General features: G+C 34.0%; 2 protein-coding genes across 10 annotated transcripts in view; one reads left to right on the top strand and one right to left on the bottom strand.

Moving 5' to 3' along the window:
* PHF14 (PHD finger protein 14) overlaps nucleotides 1-26,661 on the top strand; it is a 191,642-nt gene that overhangs the window by 54,657 nt on the left and 110,324 nt on the right. For all 9 annotated transcript variants that reach the window (XM_064380363.1, XM_012450730.2, XM_012450733.3 and 6 more), the window contains exons 7-14: nucleotides 339-476; nucleotides 7,318-7,464; nucleotides 8,101-8,371; nucleotides 8,666-8,772; nucleotides 10,198-10,293; nucleotides 12,130-12,233; nucleotides 14,511-14,642; nucleotides 21,705-21,873. In XM_064380363.1, coding sequence (XP_064236433.1) covers nucleotides 339-476; nucleotides 7,318-7,464; nucleotides 8,101-8,371; nucleotides 8,666-8,772; nucleotides 10,198-10,293; nucleotides 12,130-12,233; nucleotides 14,511-14,642; nucleotides 21,705-21,873 — 1,164 coding nt within the window. The remainder of the gene's footprint in view (nucleotides 1-338; nucleotides 477-7,317; nucleotides 7,465-8,100; nucleotides 8,372-8,665; nucleotides 8,773-10,197; nucleotides 10,294-12,129; nucleotides 12,234-14,510; nucleotides 14,643-21,704; nucleotides 21,874-26,661) is intronic.
* On the bottom strand, nucleotides 13,366-13,974 carry LOC105716167 (small ribosomal subunit protein eS7-like). The gene has a single exon (XM_064380294.1). It carries the CDS (start codon nucleotides 13,972-13,974, stop codon nucleotides 13,390-13,392), a length of 585 nt encoding a protein of 194 aa, XP_064236364.1. The 3' UTR covers nucleotides 13,366-13,389.

Here is a 26,661-nt window from a genome sequence, read left to right as displayed (position 1 = left end):
GAAGTGGAGCCATTGTAAACTGGGGACTGTCTGTATGTGTATAGAGCTTAGAATAGTGACTGGCACATAGTAAGTCCTTGAATAATTTTAATTATGGTTGTATTATTATTTGTTATTGTCATTAAATTAGTTGAATTTTGATTTATTAGAACCATATAGGTAAAAATACCTTTCCTCATATAAACTCTTGGTTTGCCTACAATTATTGTTTGTATTGGTACATAATTGGGTCACAATTTCTATTTAGCATTTTAATATTTAGTGAATTCTTTGTATGGGAATGCAGTCTTTAGTCTGGAAATGTTTGCTTTGAGAATTTTTCTGTCATTTTGTTGCAGGAGTGTAGCTTTTGTGAAGACCCTCGTTTTGCTAGAACTGGAGTTTGCATTAGCTGTGATGCAGGGATGTGCAGAGCCTATTTCCATGTGACCTGTGCTCAGAAGGAAGGCCTGCTTTCAGAAGCAGCAGCAGAAGAGGTAGGTTTATTTAAACCCATAGTTGTTGAACATCTTCACAAGACATCTTTTGATTCTATTATCCTGTAACTGGTATAAATAATAAAAGAAATTTTAACATTTATTCTTAAAGTTGTTGCAAGATCACTGTTGTAAAACTTTAAGAGCAAATATCTTTGAGTTTTGTCCTTCTTAAAGCTAGTCAGACATTTGGAAAACATTAAAAATTTTATAGTGAGATCTGACAGATAAAATGAAAGAAAATCCAAGTTGTCTTAAATCATTAAAATGTCAGCATTTCATCCTCATCAATTATAGTTTAAAAAATAGCATATTTTATATGAGAATCTGAAATGGTATTTGAGTAACCTTGCTCTATATTTCTTTAAGTAAAATCATTACTGTGTCTTCAGTATCTCTGTTACTATCTCTTTACTGTTATTTTTAATTCCATAATATTCCTTTCAGATCTATTGGCTTTACATTAAACAGTCAGTTGTATTCAATGTTTGGGGGACTTGTTAAGATTCATACAAGTAGTCTGAGTTTAAAACTATTTTCATTACACTATAAAATTGTTACTTACTTTTCTGAACTCTGTTCTTTCACAAGTATTAGTGGAGACTTCCAGAGATTACATACAGTAGAACCCATTGAATATAGAAACAATTTTGAGAATCCGGCTACCTTTTTTTTATGTCAGTTATCTAGGCATTAAAGATATTTGCAAAAATGTAAAACAGTGCCAGTCTCGTGACTTAAATTTTTTTGTGTCTGTGAATTGTGTTTATTTTCGTAAAAGAGTATACTTCTGTAATGGGCCCATTATTTAAATTAAATTAATTAATATTGCAAAAAAAAATTCCAATTTTAATTTCTAATGTTTAACTTTCTAAAATATAACTCACATATGGTAACTGTCTAAAATAAAATTCACATAAACTCTTTAGAGTCCTCAGTAATTTTTAAGAATGTTAAGGAATTGTGAGCAGGTTCGGTTGATTCTTTAAACTCATATAGTAATGAGTATTTATTTAGTAATTTTTATTGTATATTCATGATGGCTTTATGGTAGTAATCTAAGCCTCTCCTTGTTTTTTTTTTTCTTCTTCTTTCTTTTATTGGGTAAATTTTGTTTGTTTGTTGTCCTGGGATTTTATCTTAGTCCATTTATTTCATTTCTAGAAAACAAGCAAAAATACTCTGATGAAGAAAATTTGTAGAAAAAAATTTGAAGGATGTATCTTATGAATAAACAGATCTTACAGGAGTTGTATTTTTGATACATGTAGCTGTTTTTGACAGATATAGCCGTTCCAGTCTCTTCATTTATATAGCTGTTTCAGTCTCTTGATTTTGAGGAGTTGTACTTTGATGAAGGCTACTAGATGAACAGTGAGCGTATTCTCAGCTACTAGGTAGACACAGAGTTATAGTTATACAGTAGGGTAATATGGATTCCTCATAGCTACAACTCAGGATAGTGGACAGAAGTACAAGAGGGCAATACAGGTAAGACTTAGAGGACCAGATACATACTAGGTGAATACTTGGATTAGGTAATCTATAGGGAAAGGTTAGTTGTCTACTTCTGGAAAACTGAGCTTTGTGGTCAGTAGGTTTCCTTTGCAGCTAGTAGATAGCTTTCTTTTTTACTATGGTAGTTTGGATTCCTTTGCACAGCATCATACACTATCATTTTTGGAAAGATAGCAGTTAATTAACAAAAATGTGTGAAGCAGCCACATATGGGACAGTGGGGTATAATGGAGTTTGTGGGATTTGGAGAGTGCATCTCCATCTAAAGGCATGCAGATTAAGTGAAACTAAATATAATATTAAGCTAAATAGTTTACAGTTTGTGGTCTGCATATCTTATCTGTGAGCTAATTTGGGGAAATGTACGGGGAAACATACATTAGGATGTGAGAACTGGCCCTGAGGCATCTTCATTGCCTTGCTGTGTCTCTTGATTAATTAGGTGGGATCCCTTTATGCAGGAATAATAAAGTGGAACTTTTCTCCCTATTCACTACCTTACTCATTGTGCTGTTGTTTTGAGGGAAAATGACTTAAAGCATATTTACATATATATGTTCCTGGTTTCTTGTTATAAGCAGAGAATTAGAAAATTCTAAATGTTTTCTGAACAGTGTTTCAAAATCCAGGATGTTACATGAATCAATATTAATGAAGTTTGCATTTGACAGTAATCATTCTGTTAAAATGAAGGTCTTCTCTATTTCTAGATGGTTGCATTTGTATATATGAGGATTTATGTAATGTAATAGATTTTATAATTAAGAAACACATTTTAAACTAAAGTAGATCTATGTTTGTGAGCATATCTTGCCTTCTATTTCCATTTTATTCTCTTTAGGCATTCTAGGAAACTTTTTTAAACTATATCAAGTTGAATTTACTACTTTTTCATGGTTGTTTTATATAGGCTGTAAAAAAAGTTGAAAAATAGAATAAACATTTCAGTTTCATCTAATGACATTATATACCTTTCTGTGTTTTTTATGACTTTTTATAGCTTTCTGACATAGTGCTTTATCTCATTGGTGAGAATCCATATGAATTTTCTATTCTTTTTCATCTCCTTTGTGGATATTCCAGATTTATTTAGAAAAGTCAAAGCATGTTATGGCACAACATGCTTTATTAGAAAGATATTTAAAACCATGTTATGATACAACATCTTGTTTTTAAAACTGAGCTGTAGGGCTGGGTGCAGTGACTTATGCCTGTAATTCCAACACTTTGGGAGGCCAAGGCCAGAGGATTGCTTGAGGCCAGAACTTTGAAACCAGCTTGGGCAACATAGCAAGACCCCATCTCTTAAAAAAAAAAATTTGCTGGGTGTGATGGTGCTTGTAGTCTCAGCTACTGGAGAGGCTGAGGCAGGAGGATCACATATACCTGGGAATTCGAGGCTGCATTGAGCTATCTTCTTACCACTGCACTCAGCCTGGGGAACAAAGAGAGACCCTACCTCTAAAAAGTTTAAATAAATAAATTTAAAAAAAAACAGTTATTGCGCAGGATCAGTTATGCTAAAACTTATATTACTATGTTTTACATTATATAGTCTGAAGTTGCTTATAGTCCAAGTAAGCCATATGGTAGTTCCTTCTGTAATTAAAGTATAATTTGGTACTATTGGACATTGCTATACTCTGTTATATAGAAAATTATATTTGAAACAACATAAAACCAGGTGCAGTGACACACACTTGTAATCCCAATACTTTGAGAGGCCAAGCCAAGGACGATCTCTTGAGGCCAGGATTTTGAGATGACCCTGGGCAACATAGCAAGACCCCATCTCTACAAAGAATGTAAAAATTACCCAGATGTGGTGGTGTGTGCCTATAGTCCTAACTGCTCAGGAGGTTGAGGCAGGAGGATGCTGACCCCAGAATTTCAAGGTTTCATTCTGAACTTGAATGAAAATATCTGTGGGGTGAGTAAGAATATTGATAGTGCATAATTGAAAAGGTAAGTTTGATAGGCCATTAGGTTATTATTGTATCTAAATGTTTCTGGTTTCAGTAAACACATTGATTTTATTATTAAGATATCAATAAAGCATATGTATGTTCTTCAAATACACTGTTTTTATAAATGCGAGGTGGTTCTCAATGTACAAGACTGAAGTGTCTTCTTTGAGTTTATATAACTTTGATCTGCTATGTCAGTTTTACCCAGGGAGTTTTGTTTAAAAAAAAAAAAAAAAAAAAAGTATTTTAAGATTCTAGACCAAATCATGCCATCTAGAAGCCCACAAGCTAGACTTAATCCGTAGATGCATTTTGTTGGTTAGAAATAGGGTTAAAAAAGACAACCTTGAATTTGAATGCCTTTATGGGGCATTCCAGTTTGCCATAGGCTCTAAGTTCTCACAGGCCCCACCATTTACTAACTGCCCCTCATCATTCATTTTTATCTTATATTTTTCTAGCATCTTTTAGGTCTCCTTCACCCACTTATATTGCCTGTTACTGCTTCTCAAGACATTTGCATTTAAGGCCCTTGCCTTAGATCTGCTGAATCAGAATTTGCAGAGTTGGACTTTAGTAACCTTAATTTAGAAACCTCCTTAAATGAATCTGATGACAGTCAGGTAGTGGTTACAGAAGATGGATCTTACGTACTGGATATAGGTCTTGGTTCAGCAACTTAACCTCTCTGGTTTTCGGTTTTCTATCCATAAAATTGTCATTAAAATGGTAGAACCCACCTCCTGTGGTAGTGGTGAAGGTTAAAGAGATAGTATATAAAAAAGCACATGTGCTTATTTCATGGTAAATATTCAGAAACCTGTTTTTCTCTTTCCATTTTCCATTGGGAGTAGGATTTTGAAAGCTCTCTTTCTCTAAGCAGGTTGAAGGTATATTCCATGTCAACCTATGTATTAATTAGGATACTATTTTGACTGGTCTAAAAAAACCAAATAACGAGTTGCTTAAACGAGGAAGAATTTGAATTCACTCTAATATACGATTCCAGGCTGACTGGATACTGAGGGGAGTTTGGTTCCAGGATGAGTTCCCTTCCTCTTGCTTCACTTTTCTTTAGTCTGTTGTACTCTCCTACACAGTCAAAGATGGTTTATCACCATCTTGGCTGGATTCTACCTCACTGGAAGTAGGAAAGAAGAGGTTAAGAGTAGACGGCTACTTTTCAAGTGTATGGTCTGGGAATTTCATACAACTCATTGGCCAGAACTTAATCACATGACCACATCTAGCTGTGAGGAGGCTGGATCAGATAGTTTCTAGGGAGTAGCCATGTGCTGGGTAAAAACGCATAGGGTTCTGGTACTAATGGGAAGAAAACATAGTGTAAGATAGTTAGTAGTTTCTGCCATAGTAAGTATCGATGTTTTTCTTAAACCAGAATCTTGGTCTAGATGCTTAACTCATCTACGTAAGCATGGACCTATCTCTAATAACTCGATTTCAACCTCATTTATTTTGAAACACCAGAGTAATTATCTAGATCTGGGCATTTGGGCTGAGGTTCAGTATAATCTTTATTTCCATTAAACATCTCTGTCACCAAGATTTAGAGCGTGTCATGAGAAAGCAGATGTTTGTATGTGTTAATGTAGTCTCCTAAATTTTTTGTATTTTATTTTTAAAGCTATATGAAGTAATTATAAGTAAATGCTGTTTTACAGATGAGGTATCTAAGGCCCAGAGATGTTAAGCAATTTTTTCAAGTCCCATAGCCAGTAAATGGTAGAGCCAAGATTTGTATCCAGGTTTTTATGTCTCCAAATTCTGTGATACACAGTGCTATACTGTGACATCTATAGATATCACACTACAGAATTGCCTCATATGCTTTTTTTTTAAATACTAAGGACACATTAGATTTCTTTTTCTTTGTAGTCTTATATGTCTCTCCTTGGTAGTGTGTCATTTCTCTTTGTGTTGTAAAACTCTGCTTTACTAAGAGACACTTTTGCCATAACTTAGAGAAAAAGTGATAGCTTATGTTTACTGTTCCTCCTTGGGTCAGACATAAAGAATAAACAGCTTTTTGTTTTTTAGCAATTACATTGAAAATAACTTTTTTGGACTACATCTTTACAAGTTGTTTTTGATAGAATAAATCCTCTTTTTGTACACTACTTTTATGAATGAAAAATGTACTATTAGGCTGTGATAGAACTGTGATTCCATTTGAGTTGTTAGGGAAAGAGTTAAAGGATATAACTTAAATTTTTTAATTGACAGGGCTTGGACTTCTTAATTCTATTTTTTTTATTTTTTTGACAGAGTCTCACTCTGTCACCAAGGCTGGAGTGCAGTGGTGCGACCTCAGCTCACTACAACATCTGCCTCCTGTGTTAAAGTGATTCTCTTCCCTCAGCCTCCCACGTAGCTGGAATTACAGGTGCATGCCACTGTGCCCGGCTAATTTTGTACTTTTAGTAGAGACTGGGTTTTGCCATCTTGGCCAGGCTAGTTTTGAACTCCCAACCTCAAGTGATCTGCTTGCCTTGGTCTCTCAAAGTGCTGGGATTACAGGCATGAGCCACCACTCCTGGTCTTTAATTCTGTTTTCATCCTCTGTAGAATCTGTCCATTGTTAACCAGTTGGAAATGCCACACTTATCTTGTTGGCCAGTCCAATATTGTTGTTTTGCAATATTAGTCTATGTATGCATAACGTTAATATTTAATGATTATTTCTATCTAAGATTATTAAAATCCTATTTGTTTTGAACAGTGATCTTTTGAAAAATATAGCCAGCCCTTCCTGGTCCACAGATTCCACATTTTTAGATTCAGCCAACTGCAGATTGAAAATATTTGGGGGAAAAAAAGCATAATAAAAAAATATAAATAAAAAACTAATACAGTATAGCAACTATTTGTACAACATTTACATTTGTATGTTAGGTATTTTAAGTAATGTAGAGATTACTTAAAATATTTGGGAGAATGTATGTAGACTAGATGCAAGTAGCGTACCATTTAACATAAGACACTTGAGCATACACAGATTTTGGTATCCTTGGGGGGTCCTGGAACCAATCTGCTATGGATATTGAAGGGCTGCTATATAAATACACCCCAATAATACAATATATTTGATTTCAGTATCTTTAAACCCACAAGCCCTTAAAAAAAAAAAGCTGTTGGTAATTCGAAGTTGATATACAAGATCAAGTTTTTAAAGCAGTGATTTTTATCATTATGTATAAAAATTATTTTTGTAATTTATTAGACATAACAAGCACTAGTAGATTCTTTGAAAAGAAAGTAATATTCTTTTGTATTAGGTTTTTTATGACTCTTTGGAGTACAAATGTTAACTCTTTTTCCCCACTTTTTTTGTATAGGACATAGCAGATCCGTTCTTTGCTTATTGTAAGCAACATGCAGATAGATTAGACAGAAAGTGGAAGAGAAAAAACTACTTGGCTCTACAATCCTATTGTAAAATGTCTTTGCAAGAGAGAGAGAAGCAACTATCACCAGAAGCACAGGTATAGGATTCATGTCAAAACCCATATGTTTTTCTTTTAAGGTTATGTATGGATTTTGCATCTCCTGTGTGTTTTCCAGTGACATCTGAAGTATAATAAGAAGTTTGGTTAGCTGTCTAGGAGGTGGATTGTGATTAAGGTTAATAGTGAGTATAATTTTGGCTGAGTACAGTATTCCTCATTTAGTCAACAGAGCAGTCCTTTATGAAGTATAATTTCACATTGAAAAATGTGGCTGTGAGGAAATTATTCTATCAGTACAATATATTTGCTACATCTTGTTTCAGTCTATTCAAAGGATTTGGTCAGTTTGCCTATATTTAAAATATAATTTTATATACATTAAATCTATGGAAACAATAGCCGCTATTAAGAAGAGAAACTTCAGCTTAATGAAATTAGTTTCTCAAAATTCTGATTATAAGTTAGGACAATTGTTTATAGGGGTAGATCTAGTTTATTGTAACTCAAGAATTACACAGTATACCTTAAGGATCATTCACACGTATAACTTGCCTTGATATGAGAAGTTTTGATTATCTTTCTGTAAACATGGGAATAAAAATCAATGTAAAAATCGTAAGGAATATGTTCCATTTTATTGTCTTTTAAAATATGAATACATTTCTTCTATAGGCAAGGATCAATGCCCGACTTCAGCAATATCGTGCCAAAGCGGAGCTAGCTCGATCCACCAGACCCCAGGCCTGGGTTCCAAGGGAAAAATTGCCCAGACCACTCACCAGCAGTGCTTCAGCTATTCGTAAACTTATGCGGAAAGCAGAACTCATGGGGATCAGTACAGATATCTTTCCAGTGGACAATTCAGATACTAGTTCTAGTGTGGATGGAAGGAGAAAACATAAGCAACCAGCTCTCACTGCAGATTTTGTGAATTATTATTTTGGTCAGTATAGACACTGATACATGCATACTTTTACTGACAACAATTGTTAATGAAAATATTTGGTAAAACTTAATTTTTAGAAATGTATTAGCCATGTTACATGTTATCATAGAGGAATGTTTATTTTCCTAATATGTTATGAGTTTTTATAAAATGCTAAGTTCATTTCTTTGTGAATATACTTAAAAGTTTTAAACTATGTAGGTTTATCAATGTGGTCATCTCTATGGCTAGTTTCTTCCTATGTCAGCTCTTACTTCTACTAAAGTAAATTTGGATATTTCATTTAAATAGAGAGAAACATGCGCATGATTCAAATTCAGGAAAATATGGCTGAACAAAAAAATATAAAAGATAAATTAGAGAATGAGCAAGAAAAGCTTCATGTGGAATATAATAAGGTAAGTTGACTACAAAATATGCAACGTAGTATAGATCTTACTGATGATATTTTTGTGATTGTATGGCATTTTTTATGTGTTATTTTAAAATTCTTCTGGAGCTCTTAGGCTCTTCCCTATAGCTCCTACTCCTCATTAGCTTCATTATCATCGCTGTCTCTTACTGAGTACTTTATGTGCCAGGCATAATTATGATCTCTTTACATGCATTACCTCATTTAATTCCCATCTTAACGTGTAGGTTATAATCATTGCTTCATTTTCAATGGAAACTGAATCCTGAAGAGGTTAAATAATTTGCTCAGGTTCACACAAGTAGTCAAGTCACAGAATGGGGTGTGAGGCCAACTCATCTGACTCTATTCTTTATTTCTAACCAATAAACATTACTATAGAGCTTCACTTTCTAAGTTTGTAGATAGTTTAGAAACTTTTCTTTATTATTTATCTTGAATTATATTTTAATATTTGGATAAAAAAATTTCCGAATTTGAATTTTCATGTAACCTCTTCATCCTAAAGATGAGAAAGATCAAAAAGAAATATCTTACAAAAGCACAATGTGGTAAAAATGTCATGCTAAGTATAACTTGAGCACATAAAACAGGTACTGAGTTATTGTTAGAAAACGTGTTAAGTCATAAATATTACTAGGAAGTAAGTTTCCAATAATAAGCTACACTGTGTAGTAAAAAGAGTACTTGGAATTAGATTCAAAGGACCTGGGGATTCTTGCTAGTTCTGTGATCTTGGCCAACTCACAAAAACTCTATGATCCTTAGTTTTTTTCATTGGAAAAATAGTAGAAATACATCTTGATGGAGTCATAAGGATTAATTAGCAAAATGTCTGTCTGTGATGTTATATAGCAAACCATAACAGAAGATATAAACGTAATCACTGTTAACATCAGAAAACAAAATGCTTACAGCAGCAAATACTGCTGAGTAATTGGATAGCCTTGTCTCTCAGTGGTATTGTGGCTTGAATATATTAAAAATATATGGAGGCTGGGTGCGGTGGCTCACACCTGTAATCCCAGTACTTTGGGAGGCCGGGGCCAGTGGATCACGAGGTCAAGAGATGGAGACCACCCTGGCCAACATGGTGAAACCCCATCTCTACTAAAAATCCAAGAATTAGTTGGGTGTGGTGGCAAGCGCCTGTAGTCCCAGCTACTTGGGAGGCTGAGACGGGAGAATAGCTTGAACCCAGGAGGCAGAGGTTGTAGTGAACCAAGATCATGCCACTACACTGTAGCCTGGAGACAGAGTGAGACTCCATCTCAAACAAAACAAAACTGTGTGTGTGTGTGTGTGTGTGTGTATGTATATAGAGAGAGAATAGAAATGTAGATATTTATTGATAAATTACTTAAATTGTCAGGTATTTTAATGAAGTTTACTAATTTGACTTACTTTGTAGTTATGTGAATCTTTAGAAGAACTACAAAACCTGAATGGAAAACTTCGAAGTGAAGGACAAGGAATATGGGCCTTACTAGGCAGAATCACAGGGCAGGTTAGTTTCTTTCCAATTGCTATCTTTTTCAGTTCTTGCTGTCTATATGATTTTTGAAGAATAGATTTTTGATACAACTGTCGCTTTACTAATTGAAGAATTCTGTTTAATTAGGGCCTAATCCTTTGGGATAATGATTTCTGCTTGAAACACATCTAGAGCATTGGAAGCTGCCTACTGAGAACCTCTAGTTTAATTTGGTTGTTTAAACAGCTATCTTGTGTGCAGTTTTTTTTCATTTGCTCTAACTGATTGACCTGTCATTTGTCATGAAGCTAAGACTTGAAGCATGAGTTTTTCCTACTACATTCTTCTTTTAATTTAGCAGTTTTAGATTCCTTGCCACATTTTTTTCTTTGCTATTCTTATGCTGTTTTTTTTGTTCTGTTCTTTGGATGTGTAATTTGAAATTTAAAAAGCAAACTAGAGAAATTTGTTTTTATGTTAATTTTGTTTTCAGCTGTCTAAGAGATGGTTTTTAAAGCTTTAATGTTAAAATGCATTTTTTCCCCTTCAACAGTAGCTATGATCGTAGTTACTAAAAAAGAAAAAAAAACTTTATTCATAAAGACTATTAATCTATTAAAGTTTTTGGTGTTGAAATGAATATTATTGTTAGATGGAATCCTTTGAATGCTTTTTTTAGTACTGTGTATATAATTGATAAATTAAGATTTTTTACAAATAATTTTTTTTTTTTTTTAAGGATGATGGAGACCCACTGTTAGTGGTCCTTTCACATAAATAAGTAGTTTTATTTGCAAAGGCACTTTTCAAAGAACAGATTTTTTTATCACACTTGTTTTAGATGTTTATGGAGAGTCCAATTCATCACACAACTTGTAAAGATATTTTATGAAGTGATACATACTGATTTGTACTGTGCCATATTAGCTTTGAAGATGCTTTATGTGATCAGAATGCCTGTGGCTTATATCATAAAGAATATTTTAAGAGGTGAGAATTAGTAGTTGCCTCTGGAAGGATCAGCCTTTGTTCCTGTTAATAGATTGGTTGATGGATTTTTAGAAGATTATGGTGTTTTATACTTAATATTTAGAGAGTTAATGTTGAATATAAGGCTTTAGTTTATTTGCCAAGCTAGCATTATCATTTGGCTTGATTTGCAAGTTTCTCTCATAAGTATCTCCTGTTCACTGTAAAGTATTATCTACTATAAAAGGCATTTTCATTTATTAAAAGACCTTTAACAGAGGTTTGCAAATTTCCTTTTGCAAATGTAAAATACACAGCAGAAGTAGAATTCATTTATATTGTTTGTATGATACTTTTTTTCAGTTGGTTGAACAGATGTGGGCCCACCAGGCCATTGAGAAGTGACTTTGATAGATGGTTGCTGTCTGAGAAGCCAGCATACTACAGATTAGTAGAAACGCAAAGAGAATCTCACTTGCTTTGTTGGAGAGTTTGGTCCAATAAGATAATTTTTCTAATTAACCTATGGAGCACCAATATAGCTAGGGTGCTGAAGAAAATAAATGGCCTCAATATTCTTTTTGTCAAGTGTACTGTGTTATTTTTTTAAACCTCCTACATATGTGTCTTTGTCTTTCAAAGCTGAAGTAGTTTAATTTTCATAATGTTTTAGTTTACCACGGAAAATTGATGAAAGTCTGTAATTATAGATTTGTAATGGAAATAGAACTATTAGAAAAAAAGCTCACTTTAATCCTTTTTGCCAGTGTAATAACTGGTAAAGCAGATTTTCCCCTAATAATCCTACTATATTTAGTTGGCTTGAGTGGCAATTAGAGGAAAATGTTGCTTTTATTTCTTCCTTAAAACCATATATACTACATTTGTTCAAATCAATAGAAGTTGAATATACCGGCAATTTTGCGAGCACCCAAGGAGAGAAAACCAAGTAAAAAAGAAGGAGGCACACAAAAGACGTCTACTCTTCCTGCAGTACTTTATAGGCAAGTAACGAAATTAATAATGATAGAATAATACTGTGTATTTTTTAAACTGATACTTATTAGAAAGAAGATACTGCAAATATTTGAGAATGAATTATATCCATACCTGAATTTAATTTAAGTGCATTTGAAGTTCATTTTATTAAAGGTACATTCCAGTTTGAATAATAGAGGAGATTTTTGTTGCTGTTATAATAAGATAAATGACTTTTTGTGTCCTTTAAGTTTAGGCAAATATGTCTGCCTAAACTGTGGAAACGAGCAATTCTCTTTGGGGAATTGGAAAATTACTGTAGATAATATTATGATTATTGTCTTAAATATTGAAAATAATATAACAGATGAGTATTTATACTTTATTTTACTTGAATGAATTGTAGAGTTTCTATTTTAGATAGTGATGGTTATCATATACTTACATAGAATGAATCTCTTGCCTTTGTAGATAGTGGATAATAAAGATAAGTTTTAGATTGGAGTTTCTACACTTCTTTCTCTTGCTGCTCAGATGCAGTCACTTTGTTTGCCTAAGTATTTTTGTCTTTTAATTTCTTTGCTCAGCATTTTTAGTGTTCACCATTACAGTAATTTTATTGTAGTAAGGACTTCTTTCCATAAATAAATAGGTTGCGATCTCACTTTTTCCTGCATAATTTATATTGATTAAGTGAGAGAAGTTTAGAAGATGCTGGTGTTTTTGTGTGTGTATGTATGTGTGTATATATATGTATCTATGTATATGCGTACATATATGTTATAGATGTGTAAATACATAAATATTCTTCTCAAAACCTTTTTCTCAGAAATAGTAGCAATAACAGCAATATCAGTCTCCATAACTACTGTTGGTTTTTTGTTGGAGACTCCCTCTACAAGTAATAGCAAACAACTTCCTTGAAATGTGGGAAAAGCCCACATTGTCTTAGTGTGCAATGTGAACATTAGCATATTCTCAGGCCAGCTTTTTCAGAAAGCACTGTTGGTTCCTTTGGAACTATCAGACATTATCACTATGCTTCTGACTTTTATGACTACAATTCATATTTGTTTCAGAATATTCTGACTTTTATGACTACAATTCATATTTGTTTCAGAATATATATATATATATATTTTTTTTTTTACTGTGAATATATTTTTTATTTAGTCATTCTGTTTACAGTTGAAACTCTGGGAATTCAAAATTAACATCCTTGCCCATGAGCTTCTTATAGACACCAGAAAAAGTTTCAACCTTGTGTTCCACATTGTTCTTCTGTGCTTTGTCCAAATGAACCTTTATGAACCGGCTGCCATCCAGTTTCACGCGGATTCTCTTGCCCACAATTTCACTTGGGATGACCAGGTCCTCAAGGATTGCATCATGCACAGCTGTCAGTGTGCGGCTCCTGGGACGCTTTTGTTTATTTTTTGTATGGCTTTTTCGAGTTGGCTTAGGCAGAATTCTCCTCTGAGCAGTAAAGACAACATGCTTCCCACTGAACTTTTTCTCCAATTCACATACTAGCTGGACTTGGATTTTCTGGAAAGATTTTAGTTGAGAAACAGGAACAAAGATTATGATAGCTTTCGGGCCACCACCAACTTCAGTTTCCTTGTCTGCCGTAATATTCAGCTCCCTGAGCTGAGCCTTGAGGTCCGAGTTCATCTCCAGCTCCAGAAGAGTCTGGGAGATGCCGGACTCGAACTCGTCTGGCTTCTCGCCCCTGGGCTTCACGATCTTGGTGCTCGAACTGAACATGGCTTTCTCCTTGGTGAGCACCGACTTAGGAAAAGCCAGAATATATTTTAAGTGATTTTCCTTTTTTACTAAGACCTGGCACTATTTATTTAGGCTTTTTAAGTGTATGTGTGTGTGCAACTTTTTTTTCTAGGAGTTAAAAAAAAAAAGCCTAACCATCATTGCTTTCTGTATATTCTCAATATAAATAGGCTTTAGATTTTCAGGTAATGGTACTTACGTACTAGGTATGGTTGAATTATCTTTTTGCACAAGAGAAGTTAGATTTCTGAGAAACAAACCAAAAATTCCTAAAATAATAGTAACCATCACAAAACTCCGCAATCTTTGCAATAACTGTCAATTGGGGTGTCTGTGTGTGTGTGTGTGTGTGTGTGTGTGTGTGTGTACAGTGTGTGTGTGTTTTTGTCTATCTTAACAGAAGAAATATTAAGTTAAATCAAGATGAAATTTTAAAATATGAAAAATATGCTGTAAGTAAACTGCGTTTCACTATGATAATTATTGAAATCTTTATTTGCTACCTTTATTAAAAGTTGTGGGATTTGTAAGAAGAACCATGATCAGCATCTTCTTTTATTGTGTGATACCTGTAAACTACATTACCATCTTGGATGTCTGGATCCTCCTCTTACAAGGATGCCAAGAAAAACCAAAAACAGTTACTGGTGAGTAAAATCAGGAGATTTACATGTTTGGATTGATTTACTCTTAGTTTCAGCAGTAAAAGATGAAGTATTATATTTGTTCATAATAAAGTATTTGGCACATTTTAAAATTCACTGTCATCAATATTTATTAGAGCATTATGTGACTAAATCTACAACAGCTTTTTGAGAAATGAAGTTTTCATTAATTGTGGCTATTATCTTAGCAATAGATTGTTCTTTAAGGCATGAATTATGTCAATTGTTTATAATTCTCTTGTTTTATTGTTAAGAATCTCTCAAATGCTTTATTGTTATTTTGAAATTGAATGAATTTATCTAAAATTTGCTATCATATTTATGGTTTTACTTGCAGTTTACTATTTTTGGATTAGTGCCAAAGGCTTTACTTGGTATTTGTGCTAGTTATTTAAATTCTACCATTCTTTGAAATCTAAAAACATTTGACAAACATTTCTGAATTTTTTTTTAATTAGGCATATCAAATCACTACAGATATTTGATAAAGATTATGGTATCTATAATGAGTTTTATCCTTTTCTTAATTTTACTCCAAGAAAGGGACAGATGTTCAAATTTCAATAGAGTGATTTCTTGTAGGAAAGAGAATATAGGAAATGGAAAACTTTGGAATGAACATGAATATTCTTTTTCTACAAGTTACCTTTCCAGTTTCAGAAAAGAGTGAACCCTGAATTTTTAAATGGTAATCTCTACAAGAGGTTGTGTGTGTTCCTCAAATACATTAGGCATATATTTCAACCTCATTGTCTTATTGCTTAAGACCACCTCTGTTCATTTGATTAGGAAGCCAAAATATGTTCACAATTTTCACAGGATTCCTATTTTATAGTGTTCTTTTATCTATTTGTTTTGAGATATTCACACTGGCCTGTTCTTTTGAAATGCTTCAGAAACTGCTATAAGCATATTCAAATGCCAACAATGTTAATAAGCGTCCTGGGTGGGTTTTTAAGTTGAAAGCTAGTTTGGTAGTCTCCAGAGCCAGGATGTTTTGCCATGAACTTATATGGAGATAGGCAGTTTTCTCCTTAAATAAGGTTATGGACCCTCATGATACTGCTCTGCGTGCAGAGCTCTCGTTTCCAGTGTTTGCGAGTTTCTGGATGTACTTCAGATGGAAGTCCACAGCCTATGCACTCAAAAAAAAAAAAAAAGAAAGCATGTTTTTGCTAGCCTCAAGGAGGGAGCTGAAGGCCATTATCCTCAGTGAATTAACCCATGAACAGAAAACCAGATTCTGCATGGTTTCACTTATAGGTGGAAGCTAAATACTGGTTACTTATGGATACAAAGTTGGGGCCTACTAGACTGGGGAGGGAAGGAGGGATACTCATGGATATAAAGATGGTGCCTACTAGAGGAAGGGGAGCAAGGGTTGAAAAACTGTCGGGTACTATACTCACTACCTGGGTGACAGGGATCATTCATATCCCAAACCTCAATATCATGCAGTATGCCCATGAAACAAACCTGCACATGTACCTCCTAAATCTAAAATAAAACTTGAAATTATTAAAAACAAAATAAAAGAAATAATGTACATAGCCTGAGGTGTTTAAGTGAGAGCCCTCCTAAAAGAGCCTAAGCAATTTAGAGCCTTTTCGTTGGTGTTAGTGTTTTTTAAATAAAAGTAGAAGCTAATGTTGTAGCATAGTGATGCCTTTAATTTCTCCTTGTTTCTAGTGATCACATTTCCTTTGGCCTCTAAGATCAACTTAGCTTTGATTAGCAGTTAACTGGCTGTATTAATTTTGGAGTGTGCAAGATTCAGAGAATTATATTTTTTCTTTAGTGTGCCTCAGATGTGGGAGAGTTTTTACTTTTTGCTTTTTAACACGTTCCATTTATTTTTGAAGTTACATTACAGATAATACATATTCAAAACTTAACACTTGCAAATTTTTTGCTACATTTTACTGTTACCTATGCTTTTGAAGTTATTGAAGTCTGTTGTATCTGGATGGTTGAAAAAAATGATGTGCAGGTTGAGTATCCCTTATTCAAAATGCTTGGGACCAGAAGTGATTTGGATTTTCTGTTTTTGTTTTTGTTTTTATTTTGGAATATTTGCCTTGTACTTACTGGTCGAGCATCCCAAATCTGAAAATCCGAAATCTGAAATGCTCCAATGAACATCTTCTTTGACTGTAATGTCAGTGTTCAAAAAATATTTGGATTTTGGAGCACTTCAGATTTTGGATTTTTGGATTTGGGATACTCAGCCTGTAATAGTTGCTACTACACACCCTTTTCCCATCCTACATTCTGTAATGCCATGTTAGTAATTTGAAATTGCCATGGTTAGGAGTATTTGTACTATAGAAATTAGTAAATACTACATAGTAGGGCTTTCCCCACAGAGGGCCAGGTGTTTGACCTTTACTAGCATATTGCTGACTGACTTCTGCTTTAGACTCTACGTTGTCCTTACTAGTCCTTTTATTAGGGAAAAGGTCCTTTAATTTCTCTTTGTTTCTAGTGATCAAATTTCCTTTGATCCCTAGCGGCCTGTTACTGGACCTTTATTTGATGACTGTGCTTAAACTTCCACAGGTCCCTCTGGTATAACATTTCCAAATGGCCAGTTTATTTTTGCTGTCTTTGTGTTCTGCATGCCTGTGGTAATACCCTTACTACTTTAAGCAAACTGTATATTAATTAATATACAATCTGTTCCCTTTTCAGATATCATTTCTACTTGAATGACTATTTTAAGCACTTGCTATCCAGCCTTTTCTTCTAGTACCAGTACTGTTTTCATGGAGACACTAGTTCTAGATTTGGGTGTTTTCTGTTCACTCCATCCCAGAGGTCATTGGGCTGTGCTGGGCAGGTTAAGACATGTGACAGCAAAGAAAAGATGGATACAGATACAGAAATAATTATTGGTGGAGGGTAGGGAAGTTGAGTAAATTCATCTTGGACAGGCTTAGACAGTTCAGTGAAATAGCAGGAGTCTATTGAGAAGGAAAAGACCTGGGATGAAGATGGACTCTTGAAAAGATAGCAGATGGTTGATAACAACTTACCGTGGAAAAATCAAACTGACTTGCTGAGGCTGTGTAGCAGTAATGTTTAGTGCATAAGTTAATATGATGATTTGATTTTTCTTGAATTATGCTCTGCTGCCCAGGAGAAGGAGAGGGGAAAACCTAAGGGCTTCTTAAGTTGGGCTAGGGATGTGAAAAGCTAGTAAAGAATATTAACAGGTGGGTGAAGAATTCTACAGGGAATAGAGGCTAGTGATGGTGTTATCTAGGCTCTATTTTGTTTGTATTTCTTTAAAGTATTTAAAATGCATTTTGTCTTATTTTTAGTTAATGTTATATTGGTTTTTGTCATTATTGTTTTTTAAAATATACAATCTTCACACTGCCTTAAATTCTAAGACATGTTTGGTAGGATACTAATGATAAGTGCTTGATTTATTAGAGTAGCTCAAATAGTTAATATCTCTTAATTTTTGAAGATTAATGTTATGTTTCTACCTGCACTCATTTGATTGGAACTTGTGTTGCCTTTTCCAATTGTTTGAAGAATATTCTGAAACACATTATTTGACAGAGAATTGAGTAATATTATTATATCCTTTTATTCCTTGGCTATGTCTTTGTTTATTTTGTGGTGGAAAGAAAACACAAACCTTTCTAGGAGTAGTTTACAGAGGTTTTTTTCCTTTATTATTCTTGATAATTTATTCATTAAAAACTTTTTTATTGCCTCCTCTTCCCATTATGCTGGTAGGAATTCCAGCATTAGAATGGAGCATTTTTACTGTACAAGAAATAACAGATATAGCTCTGTTATTAAAGTTTTATACAGGTGTTACAACTACAAAAATAATAAAATTTACAAATTAAATTAAATGTTGTTCTCTGCTCTTCAAAGAGACACCCATAATGCAGAAGTAGGGGGGGCACTGAGGTGTTACTTAACCAAGAAGAATGATATTTGAACCACAAAGTTTTATATAGGCATCTGTCAAGCCTGTCCTCTAAATACAGGAGAAAACATGGCCAACAGCTTAGATAAAGCTGGTGTGGGATCCTGAGTTCTTGGTGACTGAAAAAGATAATTTGTGGAGGAGAAAAAAGTAAATCATGAATTATTTGGAGTATGGAATGTTACTAGATTTATTGCATTTAAAGATTCATAAAATCCTTTTTTCTTTAACTTACATGAATAAAATTCTCTAAATTAGTACACTTTCTTGTCTAAGCACTGTTATACATTTTTCTTTAGTAATTAAGATTTTGAAATCCCCATTGGGTCATCATTCTGATTATAGGTTGTAGTTGTATGGTGCTAGAGATGAAAAAATTATATAAAATTGAGAAAAGGCCAGATGCGTTGGCTCAGGCCTGTAATCCTAGCACTTTGGGAGGCTGAGGTGGGCTGATCACTTTAGGTCGGGAGTTCAAGACCAACATGATGTAACCTTGTCTTTACTAAAAATATGAAAATTAGCTAGGAATGGTGGCAGGCACCTGTAATCCCAGCTACTCAGGAGGCTGAAGCAGAGAATCGCTTGAACGTGGGAGGCTGAGGTTGCAATGAGCTGACATTGTGCCACTACACTCCAGTCTGGGTGACAGAGTGAGACTCTGTCTCAAAAAAAAAAAAAAGAAAAAAAGAAAAAGGAGGGAGAGAGAGTGGAAGGGTGGGAGGGAGGGAAGAAAGGAAGGTAAGGAGGGAGGAGGGAGGGAAAAAGGAAAGGAGGGAGGGCCTTTCTGTAATATAATTTGATAACTTCTCTAGCCATCTCTGTTTTGAAGGCTGTTGCATTTATTACAAGTTACTAATAATATCTAACATTTCTGGAGTTTTCACAGTTTAGTTCTGTTAATAAATTCAGAATATACTTAACATTTCAATTCTGAGATCCTGTAAAGTGTGTATTTCTCTTACCAGTCTTTGATGTTTTCCTATAGGATAAATACAGGAGCAATTTAGTATATTCATTTGGTTGTATTTTTGTTTGATGGTAATCTAACAATCTAGGGAATAAAGTGCTGGCTATACTTACATGAAGTGTAGCAATAGATAGATAAAAGTTTTCTGAGTAATACATTATTATGTACATTTTTAGTTTGCTTTCACACATCATTTTTTTTGGTGCTAAAATTTTTGCTAACTTATTCATAAATAATTAGGAATTCTAAGATATTTAGATTAATTTGTATTTTAGGAATAATATCTTTGCATTAACAAAACAAGTGGTACTTGGTATTTAACTGTTGTTGGAGTTCAAAATTTAAAACTGTCACTTTGACAATTAAATATTAGTTTAATAAGTTTACGGTATTAGTGAATGAAAGATGTGAATTTTGATGGAGCGTGAAATCAAATCAAATCTTTGAAAATACTTGCTATGAGAATTATAAGCTACTTTTTTTTTTTTTTTTGAGACGGAGTTTCGCTCTTGTTACCCAGGCTGGAGTGCAATGGCGCGATCTCGGCTCACCGCACCCTCCGCCTCCTGGGTTCAAGCAATTCTCCTGCCTCAGCCTCCTGAGTAGCTGGGATTACAGGCACGCGCCACCATGCCCAGCTAATTTTTTGTATTTTTAGTAGAGACAGGGTTTCACCATGTTGACCAGGATGGTCTCGATCTCTTGACCTCGTGATCCACCCGCCTCGGCCTCCCAAAGTGCTGGGATTACAGGCGTGAGCCACCGCGCCCAGCCTATAAGCTACTTTTAAAGGTACTGATATAAACATATATAAACTAAATATCAAATGCAAGTTTACAAGATTATAATCATTTTTATTAAGAGAATACTGTCAAACTTTTGGAGAATTCGCTTTTGATCATTCTTTTACATTTGAAGAAAATATAAATAAAAATTTAACAATGGCTTTAACTTTTTTGAAATGGGCCTTGACTATTTGGCAATATGAAGATTTCCAGCAGTCATTGTTTAGATTTCTGCTGTCTAAATGTTAACCACTAGCCACATATGGCTATTTAAATTTAAATCAATTAATATTAACATTTGAATTTTTCTCAATGGTATTTCCCACATTTCAAGTGCTCAGTAACCATCTATGACTAGTGGCTACTGTTCTGGACAACGCAGATATGTATGTAATCCTACCATTAGAAAAGGTTCTATTGGATATCACTTGTCTAAAGTTTTAGTTTCAATTAATTTTTAGTATTACCCATATTAAAATTACTTATAAATGCTGCTTTTACAAATTCCTTTAGTAAATAAATGTATATTTCTTTTTTTAGAAGTAGTAGGGGCCACCAACTAACATGACCTTTTTTTCCCCTAACACTTCTTAGAATCTGTTTCTATAGTTCCTTTTAGTATATTCAGCACAACTTGTCATTGACTACAGTTAAAAGATATGATAACTGTGACAACGAGTAGTGTTAGGGTCCCTGAAGGGCTTCGATTTTCAGATATCACAGTATATGTTATTTAAAGAGAAGTCATGCTTTCTAAAGGTAAACATTATTTGAGACAAGGTCTTGGTCTATCACCCTGGCTGGAATGCAGTGTTGCGATCATGGATCACTGCATCGTCAACCCCCTGGGCTCAAGTGACCCTTTCACCTCACTTTCCTACTCAGAAGCTGAGGTGAAAGGGTCACTTGAGCCCAGGGGGGATACCACCATGCCTGGCTAATTTTGTATTTTTTTGTAAAAACAGAGATTCATTATGTTGTGAGCAATCTTCCTGCCTCAGTCTCCTGAAGTGCTGGGATTATGGTTGTGAGCCACTGCAGCTGGCAAAATCACCTTTTTAATCAGTGTTGAATCTCAACGTTTGTTCACTTATATAGCATTGTTAAATGTGTTCTTATACTTACAAGGATACATTAATTTGCCTTAAGTATTATATTCACAGTAGTCATTCTTAGAGGAGTATTTCTGAATGTTTATTCATTATGTACCCTGTAATCACATTACCTGTGTATATTTTTATATATTCTTCTTACATACCTGGATTTTGTATTTATAAAAACATAGCTAAAGCTGAAAGATAATAATAAATACATGATTTTAATTTTTCCCCTTTATGTAGGCAGTGCTCAGAATGTGACCAGGCAGGGAGCAGTGACATGGAAGCAGATATGGCCATGGAAACCTTACCAGATGGAACCAAACGATCAAGGAGGCAGATTAAGGAACCAGTGAAATTTGTTCCACAGGATGTGCCACCAGAACCCAAGAAGATTCCAATAAGAAACACGGTAATTTACTTTTTATTTATCATAAGCATCATTTAATTCTGAGGCCAAAATTTAAGAGATTTTGGCCTTAGAATTCAGACATATAATCAGGGCAAACATATTGTCAGAAGTTAAAGAGAAAGACATGTATATTATATGTAATAAAGAAAAATTTATCTTTCTATATTATGAAATATACCACATGCTTACCCAAGTATTTGTAGTTTATATGTTGTTGAAGGCATAATAATAATGAACACACCAGCACATCCACCACCCACCTTAAAAGATGGGCTATTCCCAAAGCTTTAGAAGTTTCCTGTAAATCCCTCAACAATCTCGTCTTTTTCTGTCTAGCCCATCTACTTTTTCTTTATAGAAAATATTTACACTCTAAATTTATGTATTTATAAATAATACCTGGTTTATTTTTGCAGTTTTTGAATTTCACATGAATAACATCAAATGTTTTTCTCTGATAATTTGATATTTTGACCAAAATTATGTTGATTTGATTCAGATATGCTGATTCATGTAGTAGTAGTTTATTTATTTTCACTTATATATAGTTTCCTATTGAAAGAATAGATCATTACCTAGTTTTTCATTTGCTTTGTTGATGGGCAATTAGGTTGTTTTCATGTTTTTCTGTTCTACACAACTTTGGTGTGTTGTTGTTGTTGTTTTTTTTTTGCATTTTAGGTTTTGGGGTACATGTGAAAAACATGCAAGGTTGTTGCATAGGTGCATACGTGGCAGTGTGATTTGCTGCCTTCCTCCCCTTCACCTATATCTGGCATTTCTCCCCATGCTATCTCTCCCCAACTCCCCACCCCACACTGTCCCCCCTATTCCCCCCCAACAGACCCCAGTGTATAGTGCTCCCCTCCCTGTGTCCATGTGTTCCCATTGTTCAATACCCGTCTATGAGTGAGAACATGCGATGTTTGATTTTGTGTTCTTGTGTCAGTTTGCTGAGAATGATGGTTTCCAGGTTCATCCATGTCCCTACAAAGGATGCAAACTCATCGTTTTTGATGGCTGCATAATATTCCATGGTGTATATGTGCCACATTTTTCCTGTCCAGTCTATCATTGATGGGCAGTTAGGTTGTTTTCATGTTTTTCTGTTCTACCAACTTTGGTGTATTTTTTATTTTTATTTTATTTTTAAAACCAACTTTGTGTTTTTTATTGATGGGCGACAACTTTATACTCCTAGGTATCACTGATTTGTGTACAATTAGGAATGCACCATTAGAGAAGAGCAGACAGCAGAATTAAACTGAGCAGACTGAAGAAGAGATCAGTCTTCATTATTTGCCCATTTTTCATTATGTGTACACAGAAGCATGCATGCGATTTGAAACCTTTTAATGTCAATAAAATAACAATCACCCATCTATGTAGACTAACTTTTTTTTTTTTTTTTTGAAACGGAGTCTTGCTCTGTTGCCAGGCTGGAGTGCAGTGGCGCAGTTTCGGCTCACTGCAACCTCCACCTCCTGGGTTCAAGTGATTCTTCTGCCTCAGCCTCCTGAGTAGCTGGGACCACAGGCATGTGCCACCACGCCTGGCTAATTTTTGTATTTTTAATAGAGATGGGGTTTCACCACAGCCAGGATGGTCTTGATCTCTTGATCTCGTGATCCGCCCGCCTCGGTCTCCCAAAGTGCTGGGATTACAGGCATGAGCCACCGCGCCCGGCCCTAGGCTAACATTTTAACTCCAAATATCTGATCTGCAATGTGTATATAAGCAGTTTCTTTCCGTACAGTAATTAAAATTTTTCCCTGTTAGGGACCAGCAACTTATTTTTTATGTTTATTTTTCTCTTGAAGTAAGAATTAGTTCTTCTTTGATAGCTGGCTCACTTTTTTCATTTATCAAAAATTAAAGGTCAGGGAAAGAAAAGTGTGATGAATTTAAAAAGTTCATTTTTAAGGAAAGATAAAATTCATTTTCACAAATTTACAAGTGTTGTTGCTGGTGCAGGATTTAGTCTACTAAGCAATGAGACTGGGAATCAAATGCAATACTGGGACTCTATTCTACACAACTTTGTTTTAAATATTCTTACAAATGTCTCCTGCAGCATGGTAACAAGGAGTTTGTATATGTATTAAGGTGTAGATTTGCTAAGTTACAGATTATCTGCATCTTCAGTTTTGCTAGATAACTACAGTTGTTTTCCAAACCAGTTCACACTCGTACCAGCAATGGATAATGTTTCTGTTGCTTCACAAACTTGTCCAGTGTTTTAATACTTTCAGATGTGATGCAGAGAAAATAGTATGTTGACATTTTATGTTGCATTTCTCTCAGTACTAACGATTTTGTGCATCTATTTACATATTTTTGGTAATTTGTATTTCCTTTTCTGGAAAATATGTATGCAAATGTTTAACCAATTTTTCTTTTGGGGTGTTTACCTTTTTCTCATTGCAAATTCTTTGAGGCCAAGTTTTAAAGAGTTTCTTCCAGAAATCATTTATGTTCATTTTTACCAGGTACCTTGGAAGGGTCTCTACCAATTTGAGAATATTTTAAATAAAAGTTTGGTGTGTATGTTTTCCATTACTTCAGGAGTGTAAATTTTAAACCTTTAAGAACTGGCTTATAGTTGTGAATTCTTAGGGTAGACATATTTTACTTTCCTGGCTTGAGCTGAGGGAGGCACTTTTCAAAACTCTTTCTTTCCACAGGGAGATACAAAGATATTTTTAGGGTTAGTTGTCATCATTTGTTTTGTTACCTGTTTCATTTTAAAGAGTGTTTAATTTTTTCCTTAAAGTAACAGTTTTCTCAAAAAAATTTTTTAAAAATCTGTATTAACCTCCTGTATTATAGTCACTTAACAGATCTCAATTAGGAGAATTCACCTTGTTTTTTTATTCAGTTTTGTGTTATGGGCTCATATAAAATTGTTGAGGCAAATCTGGGAATTGTTATCTCTTAGATAATTGAAATAGTATATTTTGGGTACGCTAAGTAGATCAACTTGAAATAGTTTTTATTTGTAGTTTCCACTATTTATAACCCTTTTTTAGGCTTCAAAAATATATTTTGTTTATAAGGACACTAGAGAAAATTTTTCTTTGTTAAATAAGTCTGCTAGTTTCTATTTCTAAAATATTTTCTATAATTGTTTGAAAATGGTAGCTACTGTTATTCTTAAGATCTTAGAGAAGAGTTATTTCATATATCTATGTCTACAAAGATTATCCCCTTATGAAACACTGTTTTTCCAGTTTCTTTATTGTTTCAAGAAAGCCTTGTGACCAGTATTATCATCCTTAACTTTGGAGTTATCATATAGAGGAGAATTATGTATATTATGGTAATATTTATGTGCCCATAGTTCAGTATTACTTGAGATAAAAGAGAACTCTTTAGTATTAAAGGATCCTTCTATATTTTTCTCTCCTTTACTGGTCTGCATTTTTTATCCTTGAATTATGAGGAAGTTTTAAAATTTGCTAATATAATCCCATTCCTTTCATCTTGCTCTTTGTCTCTAGTTTTCTTGTTTAAAAATTTTAGGCTTATTTCAGATTTTGGTGAGTGAAACACCAGGAAAAGAGTCCATATTGGAGCCAGTAATTTTAGGAAATGTGGTGTGATTGTTTTCTTACTTGTAGAAATTCAAATGCATACTGAAGCGCTAAGAAAAAAATCCTAATATTTAGAAAAATGATTACTTTTGTTTATCTATTCCTTTTTTTAACTTGTTTTTGTCAAAAAAGCATTTTTTAAAACTTTTTTTGGTAGCATAGAATACTGTGTGGTACCAAGTTTGGAAATGATGCTCCAGGGGCCATGATTACTTGCATTAGTATTTGTTGAAATGTAGACTTTGGACCCACCCTACAGCTATTTTTGGATCATTCTAGAATTAATGAATTAGAATTTAAGGGGTTTGACTAAGCAAATTTCTTAGCACTACACTTATACTAAATAAAAGTTGAAAATAACTACTAATGGTGATTACCTTCCCTCTTTCCCTCTCATCTTTTCTGCCTGCCTTCCAACAATCCATTCAGAAAACAAGACAATTGGTGTAAGGTATCATACTAAACTGTTCAAGGAATGTAGGAATAAGAGATACAGAAGAAAGTGATCAGTTCTTTTGATCTTGATCTTATCCTTTAAGCTGAATTCCTGTTGTTATCTTAAGTTTTTATCATTTCTATTTCAGAGTTGTGTTTATCTTTTTTAATTAATATGTGGTGTGGTAAAAAATGAGATGTTCTAGTTGTGTTTCTTAGCACAGTGTTAATTATGAGAGTCCAGGCATACAACAGTCTACTTACTAACTTGTATAAATACCGTTTGAAATATGTAACTGATTTTTCTCTCTCATTGTTTCATTTTTAATCTACTGCTCCTAATGTCCTCCTACTTACACTTTTTATTTTAGCACATATATTACAGTTGGGAATATTCTGTCTTGAAATACATTATTATAGTATTTTTGTTTTTGTCAGTTTTTCATTTTTTCTGCCATTAATTGATCAAAGTATAATTTGTTTTCATGTTAGTCTTATTATTCTATCACGATTTTGAAGAAAATTTTACCTTCATGACATACATAGGGCAATTATGACATACCCCAAGCTCATGGACCTGCACTCCTGGCAGACAGCAACTTCCCTGCTTACCACAGAGAAATGGGTCCCATTCTTATCATATTTCATCAGTGAAACTATAGAATTATTGTAAAGACAACCTTAGATAGCTCTGTTTAAGTACTTTGTTATTTAGAAATTTTCTCTGCACAGCTACTCAGGAGGCTGAGGCAGGAGAATT

The sequence above is a fragment of the Aotus nancymaae genome, unplaced genomic scaffold, assembly GCF_030222135.1.
Source record: "Aotus nancymaae isolate 86718 unplaced genomic scaffold, 86718_ANA_hifiasm-v0.15.2.pri h1tg000025l, whole genome shotgun sequence".
NCBI lineage: Eukaryota > Metazoa > Chordata > Mammalia > Primates > Aotidae > Aotus > Aotus nancymaae.
Note: the sequence above shows the minus strand (reverse complement) of the source record. Positions and strands in the feature narration are given on the sequence as shown.

Bases quoted from the DNA above. Each gene is read 5' to 3' on its own strand.
- LOC105716167 (XM_064380294.1), bottom strand. From the start codon at position 13,974: ATGTTCAGTTCGAGCACCAAGATCGTGAAGCCCAGGGGCGAGAAGCCA.